Source organism: Ctenocephalides felis, unplaced genomic scaffold (genome assembly GCF_003426905.1).
Source record: "Ctenocephalides felis isolate EL2017-DRISC unplaced genomic scaffold, ASM342690v1 CF-g0.4_SCAFFOLD_03571, whole genome shotgun sequence".
Lineage (NCBI taxonomy): Eukaryota > Metazoa > Arthropoda > Insecta > Siphonaptera > Pulicidae > Ctenocephalides > Ctenocephalides felis.
Genome location: NW_020539725.1, coordinates 20,525,057 through 20,547,652, shown reverse-complemented (window position 1 = coordinate 20,547,652; position 22,596 = coordinate 20,525,057). Strand labels below are relative to the sequence as shown.

Below are 22,596 nucleotides of genomic sequence, written 5' to 3'. Positions count from 1 at the left end.
AAAAACTTCAAAAAAGATTTCAGTTCGGAAAACGTGTTGGTTATTTAGTACAATTGGCTAGACCGTTTTTCGTAATTGTTCCAACATGTACAGTAGTAAATATTTTTCTTTCGTATTTAAAAACTAGATAAGCAAGTTACATTGAACTTAATAAATGAATCTAAACTGATATTGTGATATTTTATTTTTAGTAAATGGTTATTTATTCTGATAAATTTTATTGAACTTCTCATTATTACGACTATCTGCTTACACACTCAAATATCTAAAATCTTTATTTTCTTTCCTTTACGCTAACTTTAAAAAAAAAAATCCGTATGCCATTGATGATGCAATATTAATTATTTATTTATTTTTTGTAGGTAACGGCAACCAAAGATGTAGTAACGGTCTTGATAAAATATTTAGCGATTCATCTGTATTTCAAAACATTTGGAATAGATAATAAACTCAATATTGAGTATTTTTCCCATACTTCGGTCATTAGATCTACTAATGATACGATTTCGAAGTTATCACAATATCGAATAATAAATTGAATTCGCGGCCAAATAATGAAATAAAATCTGGTGCGTCAGATGCATTACTTGAAAAGTTTAAAGAATCTAAAGATTTTGTATATCTAAAATGTTCGTTACCAAATGAGTCAAGACATAATAAAATGATGCCAACAATACAAAATACTTCAATATGTTTTCAACATCAAACAAAAATGAAGCAATAAAAAGTATAAATTTTAATGCCTATGAACAATTTGGAAACAATAATGCAACATCTTCTTTCGATGTCACACTAAATTCTTTTAAAAGTAAACCTGCAACCCTTAAAGAAGCATGTGATTTTGATCGAAGAAGTTCAGCTACTAGTCCCATATCTGATATGAAAGGTTCCAAAATGACACCCAGACCATTAAAAAAAGCTTGGTTGTATCGGCATACGGGTGAGGATGAATTAGAAAATGCTAAGTTTGATGACATGGCTCAAAATGGCATTAATAGCTTTGACAAGACTTTGACAAAAAATTGTACGGACTCTAGTTTAACAACTAATTTGAACTCAAATTTCTACTTTACAAATCTAGGAACTGAGAAGCTAAATGGTATTATTAAAAACAATATTCTACAAAAAAATTGTAATACGTTGATGAAAAATAATGATAAAACATATGCACGTAAATTGTTTGAAGACAGAGCTGCCAAACAAGGAATAAAAAGAAATATAGTAACATTAGACGAAGCTTCAACGGATCTTTTAAATAAGGCAAAAAATATTGTTATTAATAATAGCACTATATATGATAATGACTACATCAGTTCAAAGAAAGAGAAAAAGGATGTTTCGTTAGACTATTTTAAAAATGAAGGCAAAAAAGATTTTAAAAAGTCCGAATTTACTTTCTTGCAAGATGGTCCGTGTTTCCAAGTTGCTCCAAAATTGTCAAAATGTCGAGAATGCCGTTGGACACAAAATCAAGATATGGAAAACGTGAACAATATTTTTTGTCGATTTCTTCTTTTTCCGTAAACTGAGGTACACTAAAAACTTGACGTTGGCAACCGCCGGATTTTCTGACCCTTTTGACGATCCCACTAAGGATGATATATCAATATGGACTCCAAAGAAGGAAACGACACTTAATTTAGATATAACGACTTCCCGATTTATCTTATCGCATGTCGGTGATCAATTTTGTGATCTTGTTGAGCAGGAAAAGCAGGCTGCATCATTGAACAAGTCAGATGTTGTAGAAGTAGCATGGAAAAAACTTGTAAAAGGAGTTCGTGAAATGTGTGACGTATGTGAAACAACATTATTTAATTATCACTGGACTTGTGGTAAATGCGGATTTATAGTCTGTTTAGATTGTTATAAGCATAGGATCAATGATACTGGAAGACTTACAGCTGATCCAGAAAGGGATTATGATGAATTCAATTGGTTGCTTTGCACTAATAGAACATCACACGAATTGAGAAAATTAATGCTCACTCAAATAATACCTGCTGATTGTCTAGTTCAATTAGGCCAAAGCATGCATAAAATCCGATCTGATTTAGATATGGAACAATATTGTCCATGTGCTAATGATAGTATTCAAAAGTGTGATGAATCTATAAAAAAAGAAGAAATTGAAGAATCATTAGATTCTGAAAGCACAGTGAAAAGTGAAGATGCCGACCAAATGAATAATTTAGAAGATGATTTTTTTAAATTTGAAAAACCAACACATTCTTTATGGGCATTTCCACAATCAGATGAAAGTGCCTCTTTGAAGTTCAGGCAGATGTTGCTAGGATCGAATACTTTACCTCTTACCGAACCGAAAATTAAAATTTCATCTTCAGAAACTTTTGATCTAGTCACGTCAAGAATACTAGCAGCACAATCAAGCAATTCCGATATAAATGTTGCTTTTAAAATTATTGGTCATGAGGGTAATGGAAAAAAGAATAAAGGATTACCTCCTCGAATTATGACAAAGGCAGTTAGCTCTATTTTATATCCAACCACCCCTCATAGTTGGCTCTGTGATGGAAAACTACTGCGTTTGCTTGAAGCCAATAATTCAGGAAATTATGAAATATTCCAGGAGCAATGGATTCGGGGACAACCAGTTATTGTTTCAAATGTGTCTAATCTTTTAGACATGAATCTTTGGCATCCCAGCACATTTGCAAAAGATTTTGGAGCACAAAAAAATGATTTGGTTAATTGCATGAATGGAAGGACAGTTCCAAATCAACCTATGGAAAAATTTTGGGAGGGTTTTGAACATTTTTCAAAACGTTTGAAAGATGAAGATGGTAATCCAATGCTATTAAAATTAAAAGATTGGCCACCTGGGGAAGATTTTGCAGAATTGCTGCCAACTCGCTTTGAGGATTTAATGAAAGCATTACCTTTAGGAGAATATACAAAACGTAATGGAAAGTTAAATTTAGCTGGTTGTTTACCAGATTGTTTTGTAAGACCAGATTTAGGACCCAAAATGTATAATGCTTATGGTTCAGCTTTATATCAATCTAAGGGAACTACTAATTTACATTTAGATATATCTGATGCCGTTAATGTTATGGTTTATGTTGGGATTCCAAAAGATGCAGATTATGAAGAGCATATCAAGCAAGCTTTTGCAGCCATAGATGAAGCTGGCTGTGATATATTAACTAGACGACGAGTTAGAGAAAAAACAGAACTGCCTGGTGCTTTGTGGCATATATATGCAGCTAGTGATGCTGACAAAATCCGCGATCTACTAAATAAAGTGACTTTGGAAAGTGGAAATCGTCTTGAACCTCATCATGACCCAATTCATGATCAAAACTGGTATTTGGATAGGTACCTTAGGGGAAGATTATATAAAGAATATGGGGTTGAAGGATATGCAATTGTTCAGTGCTGGGGTGATGCTGTATTTATTCCAGCAGGAGCCCCTCATCAAGTGAGAAATTTACATAACTGTATAAAAGTAGCTGAGGATTTTGTTTCACCAGAAAATGTTAGCATATGTTCTCGTCTGACACAAGAATTTCGAGACCTATCCGATACCCATTCTAATCATGAAGATAAACTGCAAATTAAAAATATAATTTATCATGCCGTTAAAGATTCTTTAGCATATTTATCAGGATATTCCCAATCGGATGATCCTTTATATTAGGTGATAATATAAATTATAATAGAAATTATTGACAAATATTTATATTACATTTTTTTTGTATACATATTCTATAACGGAGTCATTGAGATATATTTATTCTAATAGTTTAATCTAACAAATTGTATACTAAATATATTTAAATTTTAATTTTATCTTAATATATAAAAAGAATTATTTTATTCATTTTATGTAAATACATAGCGCAATACATTATGAGAAAAATAATAAATCTGTGACATATTCAAAAAGATTTTATTATGTATTACATGGAAATTACTTGAACCACTTTTTTAAAACTATGTGGCATAAGTTATATAAAAGTAACTTTATATATTTATATATATACATGTATATATATTGCATTATTATAATAATGCAATAAACATGTAATATCATTACATGTTTATTGCATTAGGTGCAATATTTAATATATTTTAACCTATGTATATATACTATATATGTTCCTAATATATATATATATATATTCTTGAAATTTTTATTTTAACCAAATAGTCGAGATAAAAAACAATAAATAATTAACTATTAGCTATGTACATTTCGTCGAAACGTCGAGCATTTTCAACCAAATCTATTCTAAAAAACTATTTTACAAAGTTTTACAATATTGCTAGAAGATATAATAAATAAAATTATAGATACATACCAAAACCATGTACACAACACGTCTTAATTGTTCCATAAAAGAAAACAATAAAATAAAATAATAAACTAAGAGTTAAGCAATAAAATTATGTAGTAAGCCACATGACTGACGATATTCAATGGAAGTACCGCGAAATCACGCCATATAGATTCGAGGGGTTCACACAAACTTATTGGAAGAAATGTAAAACAAGGATCGGAAAAGACAAACAGAAAATAAAAAAGTATTAAAAAAACAATAAATATATTGAAGAATAAAAAATGTTAAATAAACATTTTATCTAATATAAGGTTCGACCATTTGGCTGCAAATAAACATTTCAAGAATATGTTTCAAAGACGAAAAAAAGTAAAATATATATCTATATATTACAAACACACACACACACACACATATATATATATATATATATATATATATATAATTTTTCTGAACTAAAAGTTAAGTATAGAGCGCTCTGTAATCAGAATAAGGGGATTCTTAAAATATTTAGTGTCTGGTACGTTCGGCAGCGCTGCACGCTGGACCGTGAAGCAGTGTTTCTTCTACTTAAAACACTGCCAATGCAAATGTATAATATATAATGTCCATCTAGACCCATTTAAATAAAATAATAATGCACATCCATTTAAAGCTACGGCAGATATTATCAACCATTCAGGCCATATTCAAACATTATAATGACGGTTTCAAAATGTGCCCGAACTTTACCTGCACCTTGGCTTATTGCCAAATTGTTTGGTACATATATTATTGTATATTTATTTATCCGATTGTTGTAAATGCACAATGTATTCTGAATTGTGACTCGATTTTAAGCTATTTTATTTATTTATTTTAAGCGTTTTTCAATGAGCGTATGTTACACATCTCTGATACAATTAGCTATAGCGATCGCACGAGTGATTCTTTATTACATCAGCATTGATTATAAATAATAAATAAATGATGCTAATCATCATTATTTACTTTAATATGTAATTTTGAAACGGATTTAATTTTTGTAAAATTAAGTTTTGTTCATTTAAAAATCTCATTTTTTGTTAAACAGAGGATATATATCTTCTATGTATATAAGATTATCATATAGAAACTAGGAATACCAAAAGGAAAACGAAATAAAATTTACATCAAAACAATTGTGACCATATTTTACTAATTTTGTTTAAAATAATGCTTCTGAATACAATGTTCTCCATTAATTATAATTTAATTTAAAAGAGAAAAACATATTTTTAGCACAGGCAAAAATTTATTCATTTCAATTCAAAAAGAAGTATAGAAACAAGCTAATCAATCACCCAAATACATTAGCAAACTCATTGATAACAGAGAACTATCGTAGAAGCATCGTAAAGGTTGAAAAGAAAAGCGCCACTGGATTTAAGCTATCAACTCTCCTGAGAAAAAAATGGAAATAACTTAATAATTATTTATAAGAAATTATTTAATAAGTAAATATTGTAAATTTTATATCGAAAAAACAACTACTGAGTTGTTTTTTCCAACAAGTCAAAGTTGTATACAATGTACCTTTTCGGCGGACTATTGTAAATCCATTAAATTTACTGAATGTCTTATACTGGACAGTTGTAAATAAATAAAAAAAAAAAATTCAATTCAAAAATACTACTAAAATAAAAATATAGTTGTATTATAGCAAAAATAAGATTAAAAAATGTATTAAAAAAATTATTTGATCGATTTATGACATTTGAATAATTAGCTTGTAAAGTTTTTTTTATTTTATTGCAGTTCAGGAAGTTAAATTGTTTGAATTATTTAGTTTATTTTAAACTAAAAGTGAATTATAAACATGTTTACTCGCTAGAGGTAGACAGAATATACATATGTATTTGCGAGAATTAATATTATATTTGTTCATATAATTAATTATCTAATGATTATAAAGTATATGCTCGTAAAATGACTATAAAATTTCTTGGATTGATTTGTCGATTATGAGTAAGTTTATTATTATTTACAATTATTGAAATATGAAACGTTATCGTAAGTTACAAAAAGCGCGGCACTTTGTTCGTTTACCGTCACCGAGCCGTTTCATGAATTTGATTGGTCGTGATTCACGCCCAGCGAAAGTATCGAGCTAGTCGCTTGCTGATGGCTATTTCACGAGCATACAAACCATTCTAGTAGGAATTGTGCCCATATGTAGTATTGTACTTTTCTTGTAAATATGACTAAATGTTACATTCTTATGCATTTAATGTAGCATTATATGTCGATCGAAGCCAATTCGATAAACAAGCAAAGCCCGTTTTATCGAGTCTTATCTATAGTGAATGAGTGAAAGCAATAAGTTTTTATTTTAAGCGTCATGTTAAAGGCGCGATAATATGATCATTTAGGCCGATACAGAAATAACATTTAGCCTAAAATGATTAAAATGTCTACAGATAGTGTTACCACAGACAAAAGGTTTGATTGTACTTTGAACAAATTGAAAAAGTCGCGAAAGATATACGAAACTATGCATGTATCGTTCCGCTCATCGGCTTCATGGCCGTTGGTCTATCGGTTCCAAAATGGCGAATGAGATCATGTAGCGTACTCATGTTCAACTTTATGAATAATTTTATATTATCCTAGAAACATTACGATCTCTTATTAATTAAATGAAAATAATAGAATCGATTGATATAATTAAATTTCGTAGTTAATTATGAACGGTAATGTAATGGTTTCGTAATCTTTTTAAATGAATAAATTTTTAATTATTTAAATCTAATTACGTAATAACTATCTACGTATCGCTTTATTTGATGCTAGTTAACGCACTAATTTAATAGGGGAACATACAAATTAGTATTAATAGCGATGCTCGATAACCAAAGCGAGGACAAATGATATCGATCCGAGACATAACTGAAAAAAAATTAAGGTCAAATGCTCATTTTTCTGACCGAATATTTTTGATTATACTTTCATATTTGAAATTAAGTGAATGAAATTTATAAAGCAATTTTGAGGTGCTGCATACTTTCGGTAATTTGCAACGTAGTAATTTAAACTTATTAAGGCTGATTTATTGAATAGTGAACGATGGCCTTTTGCTCTTTGGGCTTGACGTTATCGATTTCGCACCCATACTCGCATACGAAAACCTATGTCGACGTTGCTCGTTATCTTATCTGTCGTACGCGTCGAAATTCTTTTCATTCATACATTTGCTCGCATTATACACAGTATAATAGTAATAACAAAAGGTGTAGGCTGATTATTATCGAAATAACTTTATAATCCAGATAACGTAATGTATATAAAATTCTTTTTATTTTTAAATATACGCGGACGTAAATGGTTTTGTTAATATTAGATATTAGTTTTATTTTTAACAAACAAACGACTCATATTTCATATTTGATTGTTATATAATCGTTTTACCTTGAATCGTAGATCTTACATTACGTATGGCGCTTTACTCATGACTTGCAAAACTGTTCTATTTTATAAAAAACGAAACAAATTTATCTTAATATAGTACAGCAATCTTTTTTCACAAATTTTAAAATTAAAATTTTTATCATTTGAAACTTGTTTCGAAATGCATATGGTAATATAAATGAATTGTAGTACAGGTACATTACAATTTTAAAAAAAGCTTATATACAATTAGGGTACTTTTATAAAAGCTTGAATCATTACTAATTTAAGTTTTAATAAATGATAAGATATGATTTGTTTTTTGCTTATAATATACATTTTTGTCAAAGCTAAATAAATGATCTAAAAAAATATACGTTATGTACGTCCTATCCACGCACACATTTGGTACATGTACACACGTTGATACTTCATTAATATTATTCAAATATTTAGATTTTCCTCCATTTTTTTCAAATATTTTAGTTTTTTTTATTGCTTTTATTGAATATCGTTAATTATTTATTTTCGTTATAACTGTGATAGCAAACTCACAAAAATTTTGGTAATTTAATTCTGCTTAACTTAATTTTTACATGATATTATTAAATATTTGAATATAAATTTACGATATTTCAATATTTAGGCCTGATACTTAGGTATAAATAGACTATTTTTCCATTCCACACAAGTCGTGGTAAAACAAGGGAGTTGAATTTTAGAAACCTTATATTACAAGAATGTCGATGTTGCTAGTTTGAAATGTGATGCTCCTATTATCCATTTATGATGGTAAGTTGAACGTAAATTACTCTACAACAATAAAATATAATTTGGATTCAATGGGATACTTTAATATGAAACTTGGTTAAAAGTATTGTTTTGAAAAGAGAAGTTATGTAATGAACCATATATTTAAAGAATTTTATCATTATCAAAATTCCATCGCAAGTTTTCTTTGCTTAATAATGAGTAATAAAATTTGTTTGTAGATTCCTACTTTCAGGAATCTTAACAATCTAAAATAAATATTTCGAAGTTGCGTGTTGGGACTCCAACCGCAAATCGAATGGAGGTGACAATGGTAAGATATACTATTCAATAGCGAAAAATTATGCTACGGCATAAACATTTGTTTATTGAAGATTTCAGGAATAAGAATCTGCAAGCAAAATTGTTTACTCAAAGCACCATACTTTGGGCTTTATTTAGCTGTCCCCAGTAATAACATTTTTCAAAAAGCTTTATTTAAATTATTTTCTATAAAGTTATTACTCAGAACACATATAATCTCAATCAGACCATTTTTTCGAGCTGTAGTAAATACTATAAATATATTTGATATTTGAAGAAGATAATAAAAATAGACCGACTTATGGAGCTGGCAACATCGATGTACTTTTAATATACAGACTATGTAAAACAAGAACTTAATGGTATTCCTCGAGTTCCTTAAATATGATTTATAAATTAGCATTCAATACTATTAGCTGAGAGCAGTTTTGTTCTTAAAGTTGAAGAGTTTTGATTCAAGTTAGTAAGATTATTATTTTTATCGCCAACTGCGAGTTAAATCGAACATTTAAAATAATCTTTATATTACTAACCTTAGCGAGTTTTTGTTATTGTATTACCCTTGTATTACCCAAAATAGATCAGTGTGAAATAAGTTAGAAAATGGACAGATTTTGAAAACTAGCTGATCACTATTAACTTTTGTAATGCCAAACATTTATTAACCCATTCGATACCGATTGTGCACCGTGTGTGCAATAATAATAGAGCAAATTATCAGTTATTCTGAGTAAAATAGTCTTCGAAATAAGATTTTTTTTAAAATATAGAAAAACTAAATTTGGCATTGGTTTTATTGCAAACATTTTTTTGGAATTTCGAAATCTACATTTTTAGAAAATATCAATGTGAACACCCATATTTATCTAATTCTATTTTTCAAATTTATCACCAACAGCAATAGTATCGCCTTCTATATATACCGCCTAAACGAACAAAATAAGAAATAATTTATTTCTTGTTTATATTATTTTCTTCATTATTAATCTTATTTTATTGACTTTATAATATTTCTTAAAAAATTTCTTCGCATTTTATTCTGGATTACATTATTGAAAGAGCAACATAACAATTTTATATTATCTAATTATTTTTAAAATATTTTTATCAATTTTAATGATGTATTTTTATTTTACCTGACTTTGCACATATGGTATTCAATCCGCTTCTTGCAATAAATATTTTCTGAGGAGCGAGTTGCACACACGGCGTGCAATCATCTTATTTATAAAAATTTGCTTACGAATTGGGTGATTTCCGTAGTAAACAAGTTTTTTTTTTATTAAAAATGAACAATATAAATAGAAAATAAATTTTCCCTTCTAGAGACCACGTTCGAAAGAAAATCGCCGTCTCGAATGGGTTAAACTTATCTGATTGCCATCTAAAAATATATTTGGCTTTCATTGTTGTACCAAGAAAATATTTTTACCATAATTGCAATTAGATTAAGAACTAATCGATTTTATTCGAATAATTTGGAATAAAGTGTTTTCGATTTGATAGCTTTCAATTCTACGAATTTTAGTCAGTCCACAAATTTTAGATAAACACTTTTGTAAAATTATGCGCTTAAAGATTGAAAATATGAAATGTTTGAAATTATTGTTTTGCTGCTGTTATATTATACCGTTCAGGATATTTATATAATTAGGGCGGGTCGATTTAAAGGTCACTTAGGCACATATGATTTTCGGATACTAGGGATCTAAATAAAATACTTTGCTGAAGAAACCATACCTCTGAAATGAATTCTGATGCCCCATACAATGGCCCAAAAATAAGGGTTGAATGTTGAAAAACCGCTCAGGAGAGGTCCCAGGGGATAAACCACGGGCATAGGTGAATCAGCTTTCCAAATTTATTGGGGGTCATACATTTGGACGCCATTGGGACACTCTAAATGGAATTTTTTAAATTTCAACTTTTATTTTTGGGTCATTGCACGGGACATCAGAATTCATTGTAGAGGTATAGTTTCTTCAGCAAAGTATCTTATTTTGATTCCTAGTATTTGAAAGTAATGTGTGCCTAAGCGACTTTTTTGACCCATACAAATCGACCCCCTCTAATATATATATATATATATATATATATATATACATATATATATATATATATATATATATATACATATATGTGTGTGTGTGTTTTTTTTTGTCGGCGTTGGTTTTATAATTTTCGTGAAGATCATACTTCTTTGTCTGCTTCGCAAATGTTATTACATTAATAATGGTTCGTGCACCTTATATTATACTGAAAAACGTTAAAATCAATTCTTATTATATAACACACGCGACAATAATTTTATTTCATAAGTAGCAATTAATTTTACTTTTAAGAAGTTATTCTTTGAAAATTTACAGATTGTTAAGATCATCTATACTATAACATAATTCTTTTCCTCATAGGATTTCTGTTTCATAAATAACAAGCGTTTCATTTGGTTGCCGTAGGAATGCGTTACGTATGAAATCAACGAGCATTGCTAACATAGTTACGAACTTAGTTTTGTGCTATTTTATATTTAATATGAGGAAATTTAAAGACTTGCAATCGTAAATTGATTTGCTTGCGACTTTGGTTTACAGAGATTATCTTCTAGAACGTTATAAATAATTCAAACAGTAATAGATTTTAATTATTTTGAGAAAGTATGTATTCTAGCACGTACAGTACGATATATTGCATTTTAAAGGAAACAAGAACAAAAAAATGAAGTTATTTCTACTTGTTTACTACGATTCATCATTCGGTTCGCTGATATAAGCCGTTACGATTAAGAGTAAAAAGGATTCAATTATCATAAATTAGGAAAATAGGTCATTGCTAACTATAAATAGCATTTGTTGAAATTGAATATTTTTATTGCATTAATGATACAATATTCGATGGTGTTAACAAAGCCATTTAACTTACTATTTACGCTTCAGCATATGTTTCTTATCTGTGCTTCCAGCATGGACAAAATGCTCATATGATTCGCTAACACATTAATGCCCTCATAGTTATATCTATAAAAAAACGGTATGGTAAACATTTTTGGACGATTTTATGAATGAAACTGATTTTTTTCTGAATACTTTCATTTGCCATGGCCGTTTTGTTTTTCTAATTATTTTTATTGAAAATTTGTGCGTTAAGTTCGTTGATGCCCGTATCATGATCCAGTAAGGATGTTGTCCATAAGTTGCTGGAGTTGTTTACCATTTTTTCATCCTCTATGTTTCTGCTCTCTCGCGAAATATTTATTCTAAAAACTTTTTTTATACTTTTGCAAAACTATGTGCAAATGAAAAGAACAGCGTTTCAGTCATGTCGCCTCACTTTAAACTCCAATAATTAATATTTTACTGCTGAACTTATATGTATTTATTCAAAATTCTAAATTACAAATACAAAATTAATACATGGGTTAAATTTCTATATAAGTATTATTGTTTAAAAAGTTCTGAATAAGTGTCGTTATTGATTTTTTTTAATATGATATTGTCTACGGCATAGTTTGTATAAAGTGTTGTATTTTTTATAAGGGTCCATCCTCCGGCTGAGAATTCGGAGGATTTAGAGGACGGTGAGATAGAAACTGATGATGAGGACAATAATAAACCAGCAGAACCTGTTAAGCCTGTAGAAATTGTTAAGCCACAATCCCCAGTTACACTGAAAACTTCAGAAAATGCCAAATACAGTGATAAAAAGCCATATTATAAAGAAAAATATAAGAAATCCAGCAAACACAGCAAAGAAAAAAGATCTAAGAGTATCTCTGAATCAAATCACTGTGACATTAATAATGAAGGTATACTAGAACATACAATTACTTCAAGTTGATATAAAATTGTGATGACCACTAGTTCTGTACTAAAATTATTTTACTACCCCAAAATAATTTTATATTGCCATAGAATTGAAGAAACATAGAGTTTTATGATTAATAAATTACTTATTAATTATTACTTATTAAATCAATTACAAATATGTTTGAATTTGCTTGATAATTCTTTTTCCTCTCCAATTATCTAAATGACCACATTCATAGACACTATATGCTTGAAATATCTTTTTATTTAAAATGAGACCTTCTACAAATAAATAATAAGCAAACTCAAGATATCTCAAATGCTTAACATTCAACCCTTTCCACTCGCTAATTGCGGAATTTATACGTATTTTGCCGCCGGAGCGGCGGCACCCGAGTCGAATGGGTTGAATGTTGGTTTTGGTCAGACATACCAGGTTTTTTGGTCTCAGAAGTTTGTTTAGTATATAAACTGTAATAGTATATATTTAAATTTTCAGATGACTGGGCATCTAATGTTGAAAAAGCTATTGCAAATGCAATAAGGAAAGAAAGTGATAATAATGACACTAATTCATGTGATAATAAGGATAATAAGGAAGGAAGTAAAGATAGTCGTGGTAGAAAAAGAAGAAATAAATCTTCCAAAGGATCTTCCAATAAGGAATCTTCCAGTAAAAGGGTAAAAATGTTTCTATAATAATAAATGTTTTTAAAAGTTTTAACTTAACTTTTTCCAATGTATTGAGTATTTGAATATTTTCTATAATTATTAATATTTAATTATATTAATATTTAAACTTATTGACTTTGCTTGATATAATATAATATAATCAGTAATTAATAAAGGATGTTGATGTTTTTATAATGGCCAGTTGTAGTAGGATATACGTAGGTTATATCCTACTACTATTAAATTAACCCTTTTCTTTTTAATTTTGCCGCCGGAGCGGGGCCACCCGAGTAGAAAGAGTTAATAATTATTTTACTATTAAATTAACAATTAGTTATTTTTATAAACAATAAATATTCTTTTAGCCTAAAGTTGAAAAAGTCAAGGAATCCAGCATACCTGATGAAGATATTGATGAAGATGAACTTCTTGGTATTAGGGGTGGCAGTCCTATCAATAACCTTCCAAACCCTTTGAAAATTGAAAGTGTGTATTTGTAATAACTAATGTTGCAGTATCAATTTATTTTCGCAAATTTACAAGCTTCTTTATTTGCAGACTTTTCAGTTGATACCATCAACCAGTATGATTCTTACTCCAGTGGAGAAAGTCATGATTCAGATGGCTCACGAAGTTTTGATGATCGTTCAAAACGTAGGCAGTCAAGAGGAAGTAAGTGTGTGTTATTTTGAGAGGAAAATTTATTGCAGAATTAAACAATTGTTTTTACAGCTTCAAGAAGACATGAGAGAAAGGGGTTTAAACGGCGTAATAACTCCAGCAGCAGGGATTGCCATCCTCTACAAGAACCAGATGGAGTCTGTTTATTTTTTATGCAAGGAAAATGTCAAAAGGTAACTTTCATGACAAAATACTATAAAACTTTATCATTATTGATATTGAAGAACATCATGTTAATTGGCAATTCATTGTTTTGTTTGTTAAGAATGATGACTGTCAATATTCTCATGATGCGGAACCGACTCGTAAAATGGAATTGTGTAAATTCTATTTGATGGACTGCTGTGCTAAAAAAGATAAATGCCTATATTTGCATTCAGATTTTCCTTGCAAATTTTACCATATGGGTTTAAAATGTTTTCAAAAGGATGATTGTAAATTTGCTCATGGGAAACCTTTGACCAGTGATTTTAAAAATATTCTTTTGAAGGTATTTTTTAATATAACTTAATACAATTAGTTGAACTTTAACTTTAATATATTGGTGTTAATGGCTGTTTCAAATAATATGTTCAATTTCAAATAATATTAATAATTAGGATTAACATTTTAACATTGAAGTTTTTGGTGTGGAATGACTTACATTTAATATATGTACTAATAAATAACTATTAATAATTGCAATAAATAACTGTTAATAATTGTTAATTTGCAGCATATAGAAACAGCTCCAAAAGAAATTCTTGGAGATTTTCCACGTCTCAGTAGAGAAGGTATACTTTAGCAATTTATTTCTCTGAATTGATTTTTTGTCTCAAAATCATATATTATATATACATAATATTTTTAATTATTTTATAGGTGCTTTGAATATGGTTAATGCAACACAACAGAAACTTATGGAGCAACAAAAAACCCATGGGGTTACAAAATCTCCAATACCTTCATTATTTGAATTAAATATTCCCAAGCCTAAAAGTTTAGAAGGTTAGACTAAATTAATATTATTTCTAAATAATATAATAAATTAATAATTTTTTTTTATTGAATTGTTTCATCGCTTTACCAATAGTAAAATTCTTGATTAATTTTTAGCTGTATGTTGTTTATAAGTATTCATTATCTTTTGCATGCTGTTTTATAAACTTTGACAATGTGTAATTTTATAAAGAAACAAATAAGTATATTTACAATTTCAGTTAAAAGTAGCAGATCCAGTAAAACATCTTCGGGTGTCAGAAAATCCAGGTGGTGTAATTCTCAACATTCATCTGATCCTAATGCTAAATCATCTTCCAGCTCATCACAAAACCATAATACAAATCAAAACCAAAATTATTTAAATATTCAGAATTTAAATGGATTGCTTACATCCAAACAAATAAATGAGTTATCATTACTGGGAGTAACTAAATTAGATGAACTCAACCAATTAACAGTGAAGCAATTGAATGATCTAGGAATTACGATGATTCAGATTAATGAGATTCAACTGAATGCATTGAATATTCAAAAAATAACAAATTTGACGGCTTCTAATTCCAAGGCTGGGATACCATTTACAGCTGAAAATGGTAAAGATTTAGATTTGAGAATACCACCACCACAGCTGAGAAATGATATGTAAGTAAAAATTACTATTTTTTCAATCCAGTGGGGTCAAAACTTATTCGCTCTTCAAGACATACTCTTTTTACATATTTTTCTATTTAAAACAGCATTGTAAACACTACTTAAAACATTACTGTTTGTTGGCAAAACATTACAATATTGATCTAAATAATTGCACCAATATGAGTTTAACAACCTTAACTAAAATAAAACATTTGATTTTTAACATTTGAATCATCTTAAACTTTTTCTAATTTCTTGCTTTGCTTTTGATTTTGTGAATGGGCGTGCTATTGTTTTATTCATGTATACACGTTTATATTATATATTGAGTTTATATAAATATGTGTGTATATATATATATATATATACACACACACATATTTATATAAACTCAATATATAATATATATATTATATATTTATATATAATATATATTAAAAAAAACATCAATATTTCAGAGTTTCTTTAGAGACATGTAATAAAGATGTAGACATGCGAATGATGCCAATAAAAAATAGTGATAAAAATAATTTGAATACAGTTGAGATTATGCCTGATTTGGGTGTTAATAAAAAAGACAATTCGCAATACTCCACACAAAATAAAGTCGACGAGAAGTTTTTAACAGAAAATAAGATGCAAGCAGCTCCTGTGATCGATTTTTCGCAATATCTTAAAGATTCTAGATTAAATTTGGATAAGGAGGTAAGAAGCAATGATATTGATGATCGAAAAAATGAAGAAGGAAAAGAAAATGAAAGCAATACCAAATTGTTCAAAAAATCACTTGAGAATAAATTAGATGGTGGTAAGTTTATTTTATGAATTTCTATTTTATCTATATATATATGTATATATCTACAAATCTACAAATCTAGACATATACAAATGCCAGCAAAATCTGATGATATCTTGCTGATTCATTATATATATATATATATATATATATATATATATATATTAATATATTAATATAAACTATTGAACTATTGATTGATGTATCTTCTGCGATCCTTAAATTTTGACCTTTTTTGGATTGCTTCGCCCAGTTTCATCCGCTAAAAATTTCTACACTATATGCTGCTATTTAGTCTACTTTAGTCTTTAGTTTACTTGCTGGTACTTCAATCAAAAATTTCAACCCATTAAAATATAAAAAATATGATATGTTCAAATGAGACTTATATCAATTACATAATAAAAAAAAAATTATAATAATTGTAGTCCTTAAAAATAATTGAAAAAGGTTCTGTGTCCAAACCAACCAAATGTTTTTTTTAACAACTCCTAATGAAACGGTACTCATATATCCAAATGTCATAAAGTTGTTACATTTTCAGATAAAATTATCAGATTGTTATTTTTCAGATAATAAAGTGGATGTGATGTCTAAACTTACTAATGAAATTGACAAACTCTTAGACAGTGTAGTTGATGATGATGAAGCTTTACAAATTGATGAAAATTTGTATTATTCTGACGAAGGAGTAAGTGAATCATTATTGGATGTTTATGAATAGCAATACTTCACTCTTTTTACCTAATTTAATTTTAATAACTCAAATTAATATTATGTAATATTATATATATCTCCAATATATATATATATATATATATATATATATATATATATATATATATATTGGAGTGGGTAGATTTATATGGGTCAAAAAAAGTCGCTTAGGCACACATGATTTTTGAATATTAGGGATCAAACTTTTATATTTATGGTCATTCTGGTGTGCGGTAAAAACATATAACATTAAGCTATTATTTTATTTGTTTGGAAAACTATTAGAATTGAACGAAAAATCTGTTATTAATATGCATTAATTATGTATATATATTTTTAATGTGATGAGTCAAAAAATAAAAAAAATATTTAAAAGATTTAAAAAATAAAATTTGAATATTTTTCAGAAATTATATAAACTATGATAAATTTTTATCATGACGATATGAAACTTTGAATGATAAGAGCTAAATGTTTAATATATGTGAAGATGTAGAGAATTCATTTTTAATTTTTTGATTACTAGTTAATTATTTATTGTCATTATTTGTTTTAGGCACAAGAAACTAATGTTAACTCAAATGATGAGGTTAATCTGGATAACAGTAAGGAGGAAAGCAAAAACAATGAGAAGAAAATGTAATAGACTCAAAACATGTTAAACTCCTTGTTTCTTTTCATTGTGCTAAATATATGTATTTATTTTCAGAGAAATAAGTTACCTACCTGAGTTGCCTGCATCTTACAGTGCTAATCTTATATCTTCTAACTGTGATAGCATGGAAATAAAATCTCCTGAGATAGACAAGCAGGATACTAATTCAGCACCAGAAGCCCAGTGTGAATCAGAAGCTGATACTGACTTTCGGAAGAATGCTGATACGGATCTGCGGCGAACTACTTTTGGTGATACAGATTTACGACATGTGAGGATGGACACTGACTTAAGAAGAGTTTCTAAAGATATAGATTTAAGGAAAAGTAAAATAAACAAAGATGTTGACTTAAGACTCACTTCATCTCTAGAAATGCCGTTTAAACCAGTGACCCAATATACACCTGCATCTGAAATAGATGGCTCAATAACTTCCCATCCTCCTATTATTTATAAAGTGTATGAAATTGAAGTTTCTGCTCCTGATTATAGTAATATCATTCGATCTATTCCGCAATCTCAAGCTTTAATAGATCCACGGTTAAAGAAGATTTTTAAATTATCTTCAGATTCTCCAAAAACTGTAGAAGAGCCCGCCCCTGAATCTGTTAATTCTGCAGATGCAGCACCAAAAAAACCAAGGGTGGACCCTAGAAAACGTAAAGTGGAAATTGTAGAAGTGCCAAATTTATCACCAAAAGCATCAGTTTTAGACATTCAAGTTGTATTACAAACTTCCGATTGGTACAAAGAATTAAGTACAAATCAAAAAATTATGGTTAATCAACAACTGGCAGCCGTTTCAGGGTTATTGAAACAGTTCAATCAAGATAAAAATCCTAATAAAATTTTTGATCTCGCTCCCATCAAATCAAATCCTATTTTATGCTCAATTCTCCATAATTTAGGTATTTATCTAACAGAAAATGGTCAGTTTGCTTATATTAAAGATAGTGTTGAACTAAATAGAAATCCACCAATGATAGAATCCATTCCACCTCACATAAATATGGGCCCAGTTTCTATGGGTCCTTGTATGAACCAGTTGCCCATGATGCCTGGAAATATGATGAATCCTCCGGGTTTTGATAATAGATTTCAACCTGGGGATCCTAGAGTGGGCAATGGATTATTGGGACCTGCTCCAAATATGCCTCTTGATGGATATAATATTAATGGACAATATAATCATGATAATTACAATCAAAACTTCATGAATTATGGATTCAATAATGATCTCCCATGTGATGAAGAAAATTATTACAATATGAATCATAATAATATGAATCCTAATAATATGAATCCTAATAATATGAATCTTAATAATATGAGAGGTAATAGAAATGATGTTCCCCATAGCAATCATGAACACTGGAACAATAGGCATGATCGAAATATTGGCCCTAGAAGAAATTTTAATGATAGAGGGCGAGGTGGCGGTCATAGACCACGGGATCGAGGTGGGGGTTCTAGGAAGGATAAGATGAATAGGAAATAATTTAATTTAGGATATAATCTGTAAATAGATTTTAATTTATATGGTAAAAACTTAGTTTTGCAGTATTTTTATGCAAAAGCAATAATATTTATGACAGTTTTGATGACAATTTATTTTAATTATTAGAAGATTCAAGAACTTATATTGGTTGTTGCAAATTATTTATTTATTAGTAGGTTAAATTGTATTATATATATATATATATATATATATATATATATATATATAAAGGTATACAAAATATATGTACACACATATTTTATATATTTTTTCTATTACATGGTAAAAATGATGAATGTGTATATATAGTGTTAGAAAAATATTTTGTAAAAATTTATACATTATTATGTAAAAGTGATACATGCAAATAGTAATAATTTAGAGAAATTCCATCATTGATTTAAATAAAACATAAGCAAGCTAAAATGATAAAAATTTTACATAAAAACTATGTTCACACTTAAATTATGTAACTAATGTGATAAATTAAAAAAATCATAAATTAATGTTTTAGTGTTTTGTGGTATTTGTTGTTTTACATTAGTATTTTTTTATATACGTATAATATGTAAGTGATATGTGTGGTGAGTTTTATCGTGTTTAAAAGTTTGTTCAGTTACAATTTGTCTACAAGTTTGTCTCAATTAAAATAAAAAAAAAAATTAGTATCAAAATTATGTAAGTTTATGGTTAATATTAGGGACGACATTGACAAAAAAACCTTATTGACAGAACTGAAGTGGATTTGTTGATATTTATTTAATTAATTTTCGGACTATTTAAAAGCCAAATTCAACATAAATACTATGATAGACCTAAATTCTATTTTGTCTGTCTACTAAATACTTGCGAAAATCGTTTTGTTTAGTGAATTCATATAAGTGTTTAATAATACACTAATTAATTTATTCATGTGTTCATTTAAATTAATTAACTTGAAAATCTTTTTGTGTGGAATATTATTTGTAGTTGCCAGCTAGTTAAATATAGGAATAAAAGAAATATGGGATAATGGCGTGTTAAAAATAAGAAGTTAAGGAATGATATTTATGATGTGTTAAAAATTAATCAATCATTATTTTAATATATAGCATCAGTCATGCATCAGTTTAGCAAACAGTGCTAAAAGTTTGAAAGGGATTGCACAATGTCTGTCTTTTGGTTCCACATTTATTTCAATAATTACAAGTTTATGAAGGTAACTAATTATCATGTAATTATATTGTATAAATCATAATTATTGAATGTAAGAAAAATGCACAATTCTATTAAAAATTTCGATTACTAAAATATTTGCTAATATTTCTGCCATAGATAAATAAGCATGGTCAGGTAGGCACTTCTTTCAGGTATACTCTTTTTTATCTATGGGTTAAGTTAGGCATTCATTCATTTTTACACAAACCATGGATCAAAAATGACTTAAAATGAAATATGCCGGCGTATTCAGTTTTTGTGCAAGACCGTTGGTGACAGATCACATGTCGCAAAAACGATCTATTTGTAATATATGTTGCATATATTACAAATAGATCGTTTTTGCGAGATATTACTAAATATATTACTATAGTAAGAATTACTATTTGCTTTTAACTACTGCTAATTGCTATTAACTATTAATAATTATACTAATTGAAAATAGAATTTAATATCATAGTTTCCATCTATATGCAAAAAAATGCAATTTATTTCTTTTATTTTAATTTATTTCTATTTAAATTTTCTATCTTGTGTCGCAATCGCAACAATATATTTGTAATTTGCAAACTTTTGCCGCAAGAGTCGCAAACCTTGAAAATGGCACGTGTGCCGTGCGTCTAATGCGATTTGGTTTTGAGTTAAATTAACTGATGTAGTGGCTGCTCTTCTTACCTTACTTGACAGATGACAGCTTAGTTCATTTTCTAAATATTACAAAATAGTGTGTCCTGAGGACAACATTAAAGAGTTCTTATGTTTAATATCAGTATCATGTTTTGATACTAGATTAGATATTATTTCTATATTTGGAAATAATAATAATGCAACCGAAAGTATGCGAAAAAATACATAAATCGTACATTCGCAAAAAAAGACTTAGCACACTCAACTACAACCTTTTTTTAATATATTAGATATCTATTTTATATCTATTAGTGATAAATAATAAATAATAACATGTAATATAAATAACTTCTCTCTTCATTTTTTGATTACACTGTAACATTGAATTAAAATCTTCTTAAGATGCTTAAATACGTAACAAGACGATTCAGAGATACCTATGAGAAAGGTTGTAATATTTTGTACACCAGAAAAACTTGGACGTACACAGAGAAAGAAAATATACACATAGAGAAGTCTCAATCTCCTTCAGCTGAAGATAACACAGGATCGAAGAATTCTGATGAATATCCTAAAAACGATTTTGATGCTGGAAAGTACCAAACATCATGGTTGCAAGCTGTTAAATGGAGTAGTGCATTTATTATCAGCTGGTATGCTACTCAATTTGCATACCTCAACTGCAAACGCAGCTGCAGAGCCCGCTTGCAAAACTCTTTCTTGTGTGTCGGACATAATTATAATGTAAACCATAATATTTTATCTGGATTATCATATGTGCAGCCGAAATTAAATCAGCAACATGCATCATTCAATGTGTACAATGTAGGATATGAAACGAAGCATCAAACTTCACTTCATAACAAGCCTGAAAACCAAAATGATTCTGTTAACGAAACATCATTTGAAGAGGCTTCTGATCATTTTGAAAAAATTGTTGGCCAAATTGAAAATAAGTTAGGTGTTGCAAACATAATTTCTGGTGATATTATATCAGGGCTCTCTCAGTTAAAGTCGGGAGCTGTCCATGGCAATGCCGCTGCTAATTTTAATCTCGGTTTATGCCATGAGTTGGGCATTGGAGTAGAAAAGAATTTTGAACAAGCTGAAAATTATTATTGTGAGGCCGCCAAGAAGGGACACACAGATGCAATGTATAATTTGGGAATATTTTACATTCAAGGCAGGCCAGGAATCAAAATTGATTACAATCAAGCAAGAAGATTTTTTTTTGAAGCAGCACAGAAAGGTCATTCAAAAGCTGCAGATGCTTTAAAAATGGATCCGATTGGATATTTAGTGATGCAACAAAATATTGTAAATATTTCTCAAAAAACCATCAGTATATAATCAAATGTAATTTGATTTGTTGGATTTAATATGTTGGTTTGTGTGAAATTTTAGAGTTACATACATTTCATTTCATATACAAAATCATTATATATATATATATCATATATATATATATATCTATATATATATATATATATATAAAAATACAAAAATATTAGGTGGTTTATTATTATTATTATTGTAACATATAATTATATCTG

General features: G+C 28.5%; 3 protein-coding genes across 5 annotated transcripts; all 3 read left to right on the top strand.

The window, feature by feature from the left end:
* The first annotated feature begins 674 nt into the window (after nt 1-674).
* On the top strand, nt 675-3,732 carry LOC113385261 (lysine-specific demethylase 3B). Its single transcript, XM_026623100.1, is given in 2 exon segments — nt 675-1,506; nt 1,508-3,732. Coding segments are annotated over 2 exon segments (2,970 nt in total). The 5' UTR covers nt 675-690; the 3' UTR covers nt 3,662-3,732.
* A 2,752-nt stretch (nt 3,733-6,484) lies between these two features.
* On the top strand, nt 6,485-19,342 carry LOC113385322 (protein suppressor of sable-like). Of its 3 annotated transcripts, none has more exons than XM_026623162.1 (14): nt 6,485-6,764; nt 12,317-12,585; nt 13,086-13,267; nt 13,624-13,744; nt 13,817-13,930; nt 13,991-14,112; nt 14,205-14,429; nt 14,655-14,712; nt 14,801-14,926; nt 15,139-15,562; nt 16,012-16,361; nt 16,922-17,040; nt 17,623-17,705; nt 17,776-19,336. In XM_026623162.1, the coding sequence occupies exons 1-14, from the start codon at nt 6,724-6,726 to the stop codon at nt 19,217-19,219; spliced, it is 3,678 nt and encodes a 1,225-aa protein (XP_026478947.1). In that variant the 5' UTR covers nt 6,485-6,723; the 3' UTR covers nt 19,220-19,336. The 3 variants fall into 3 exon arrangements, with proteins under 3 accessions (XP_026478947.1, XP_026478949.1, XP_026478948.1); XM_026623163.1 differs by lacking the exon at nt 6,485-6,764 and adding an exon at nt 7,512-7,601 and having other exon boundaries at nt 17,776-19,342; XM_026623164.1 differs by lacking the exon at nt 14,205-14,429 and having other exon boundaries at nt 17,776-19,331.
* A 2,027-nt stretch (nt 19,343-21,369) lies between these two features.
* LOC113385759 lies at nt 21,370-22,393 on the top strand. The gene has a single exon (XM_026623596.1). The coding sequence runs from the start codon at nt 21,446-21,448 to the stop codon at nt 22,391-22,393; it is 948 nt and encodes a 315-aa protein (XP_026479381.1). The 5' UTR covers nt 21,370-21,445.
* Nucleotides 22,394-22,596: the final 203 nt, after the last annotated feature.

Bases quoted from the DNA above. Each gene is read 5' to 3' on its own strand.
- LOC113385322 (XM_026623162.1), top strand. From the start codon at position 6,724: ATGATTAAAATGTCTACAGATAGTGTTACCACAGACAAAAG. The intron at 14,430-14,654 runs GTATTTTTTAAT...GTTAATTTGCAG, and splicing joins TTAAAAATATTCTTTTGAAG to CATATAGAAACAGCTCCAAA. The intron at 17,706-17,775 runs GTAATAGACTCA...ATTTATTTTCAG, and splicing joins AAAAACAATGAGAAGAAAAT to AGAAATAAGTTACCTACCTG.
- LOC113385759 (XM_026623596.1), top strand. From the start codon at position 21,446: ATGCTTAAATACGTAACAAGACGATTCAGAGATACCTATGAGAAAGGT.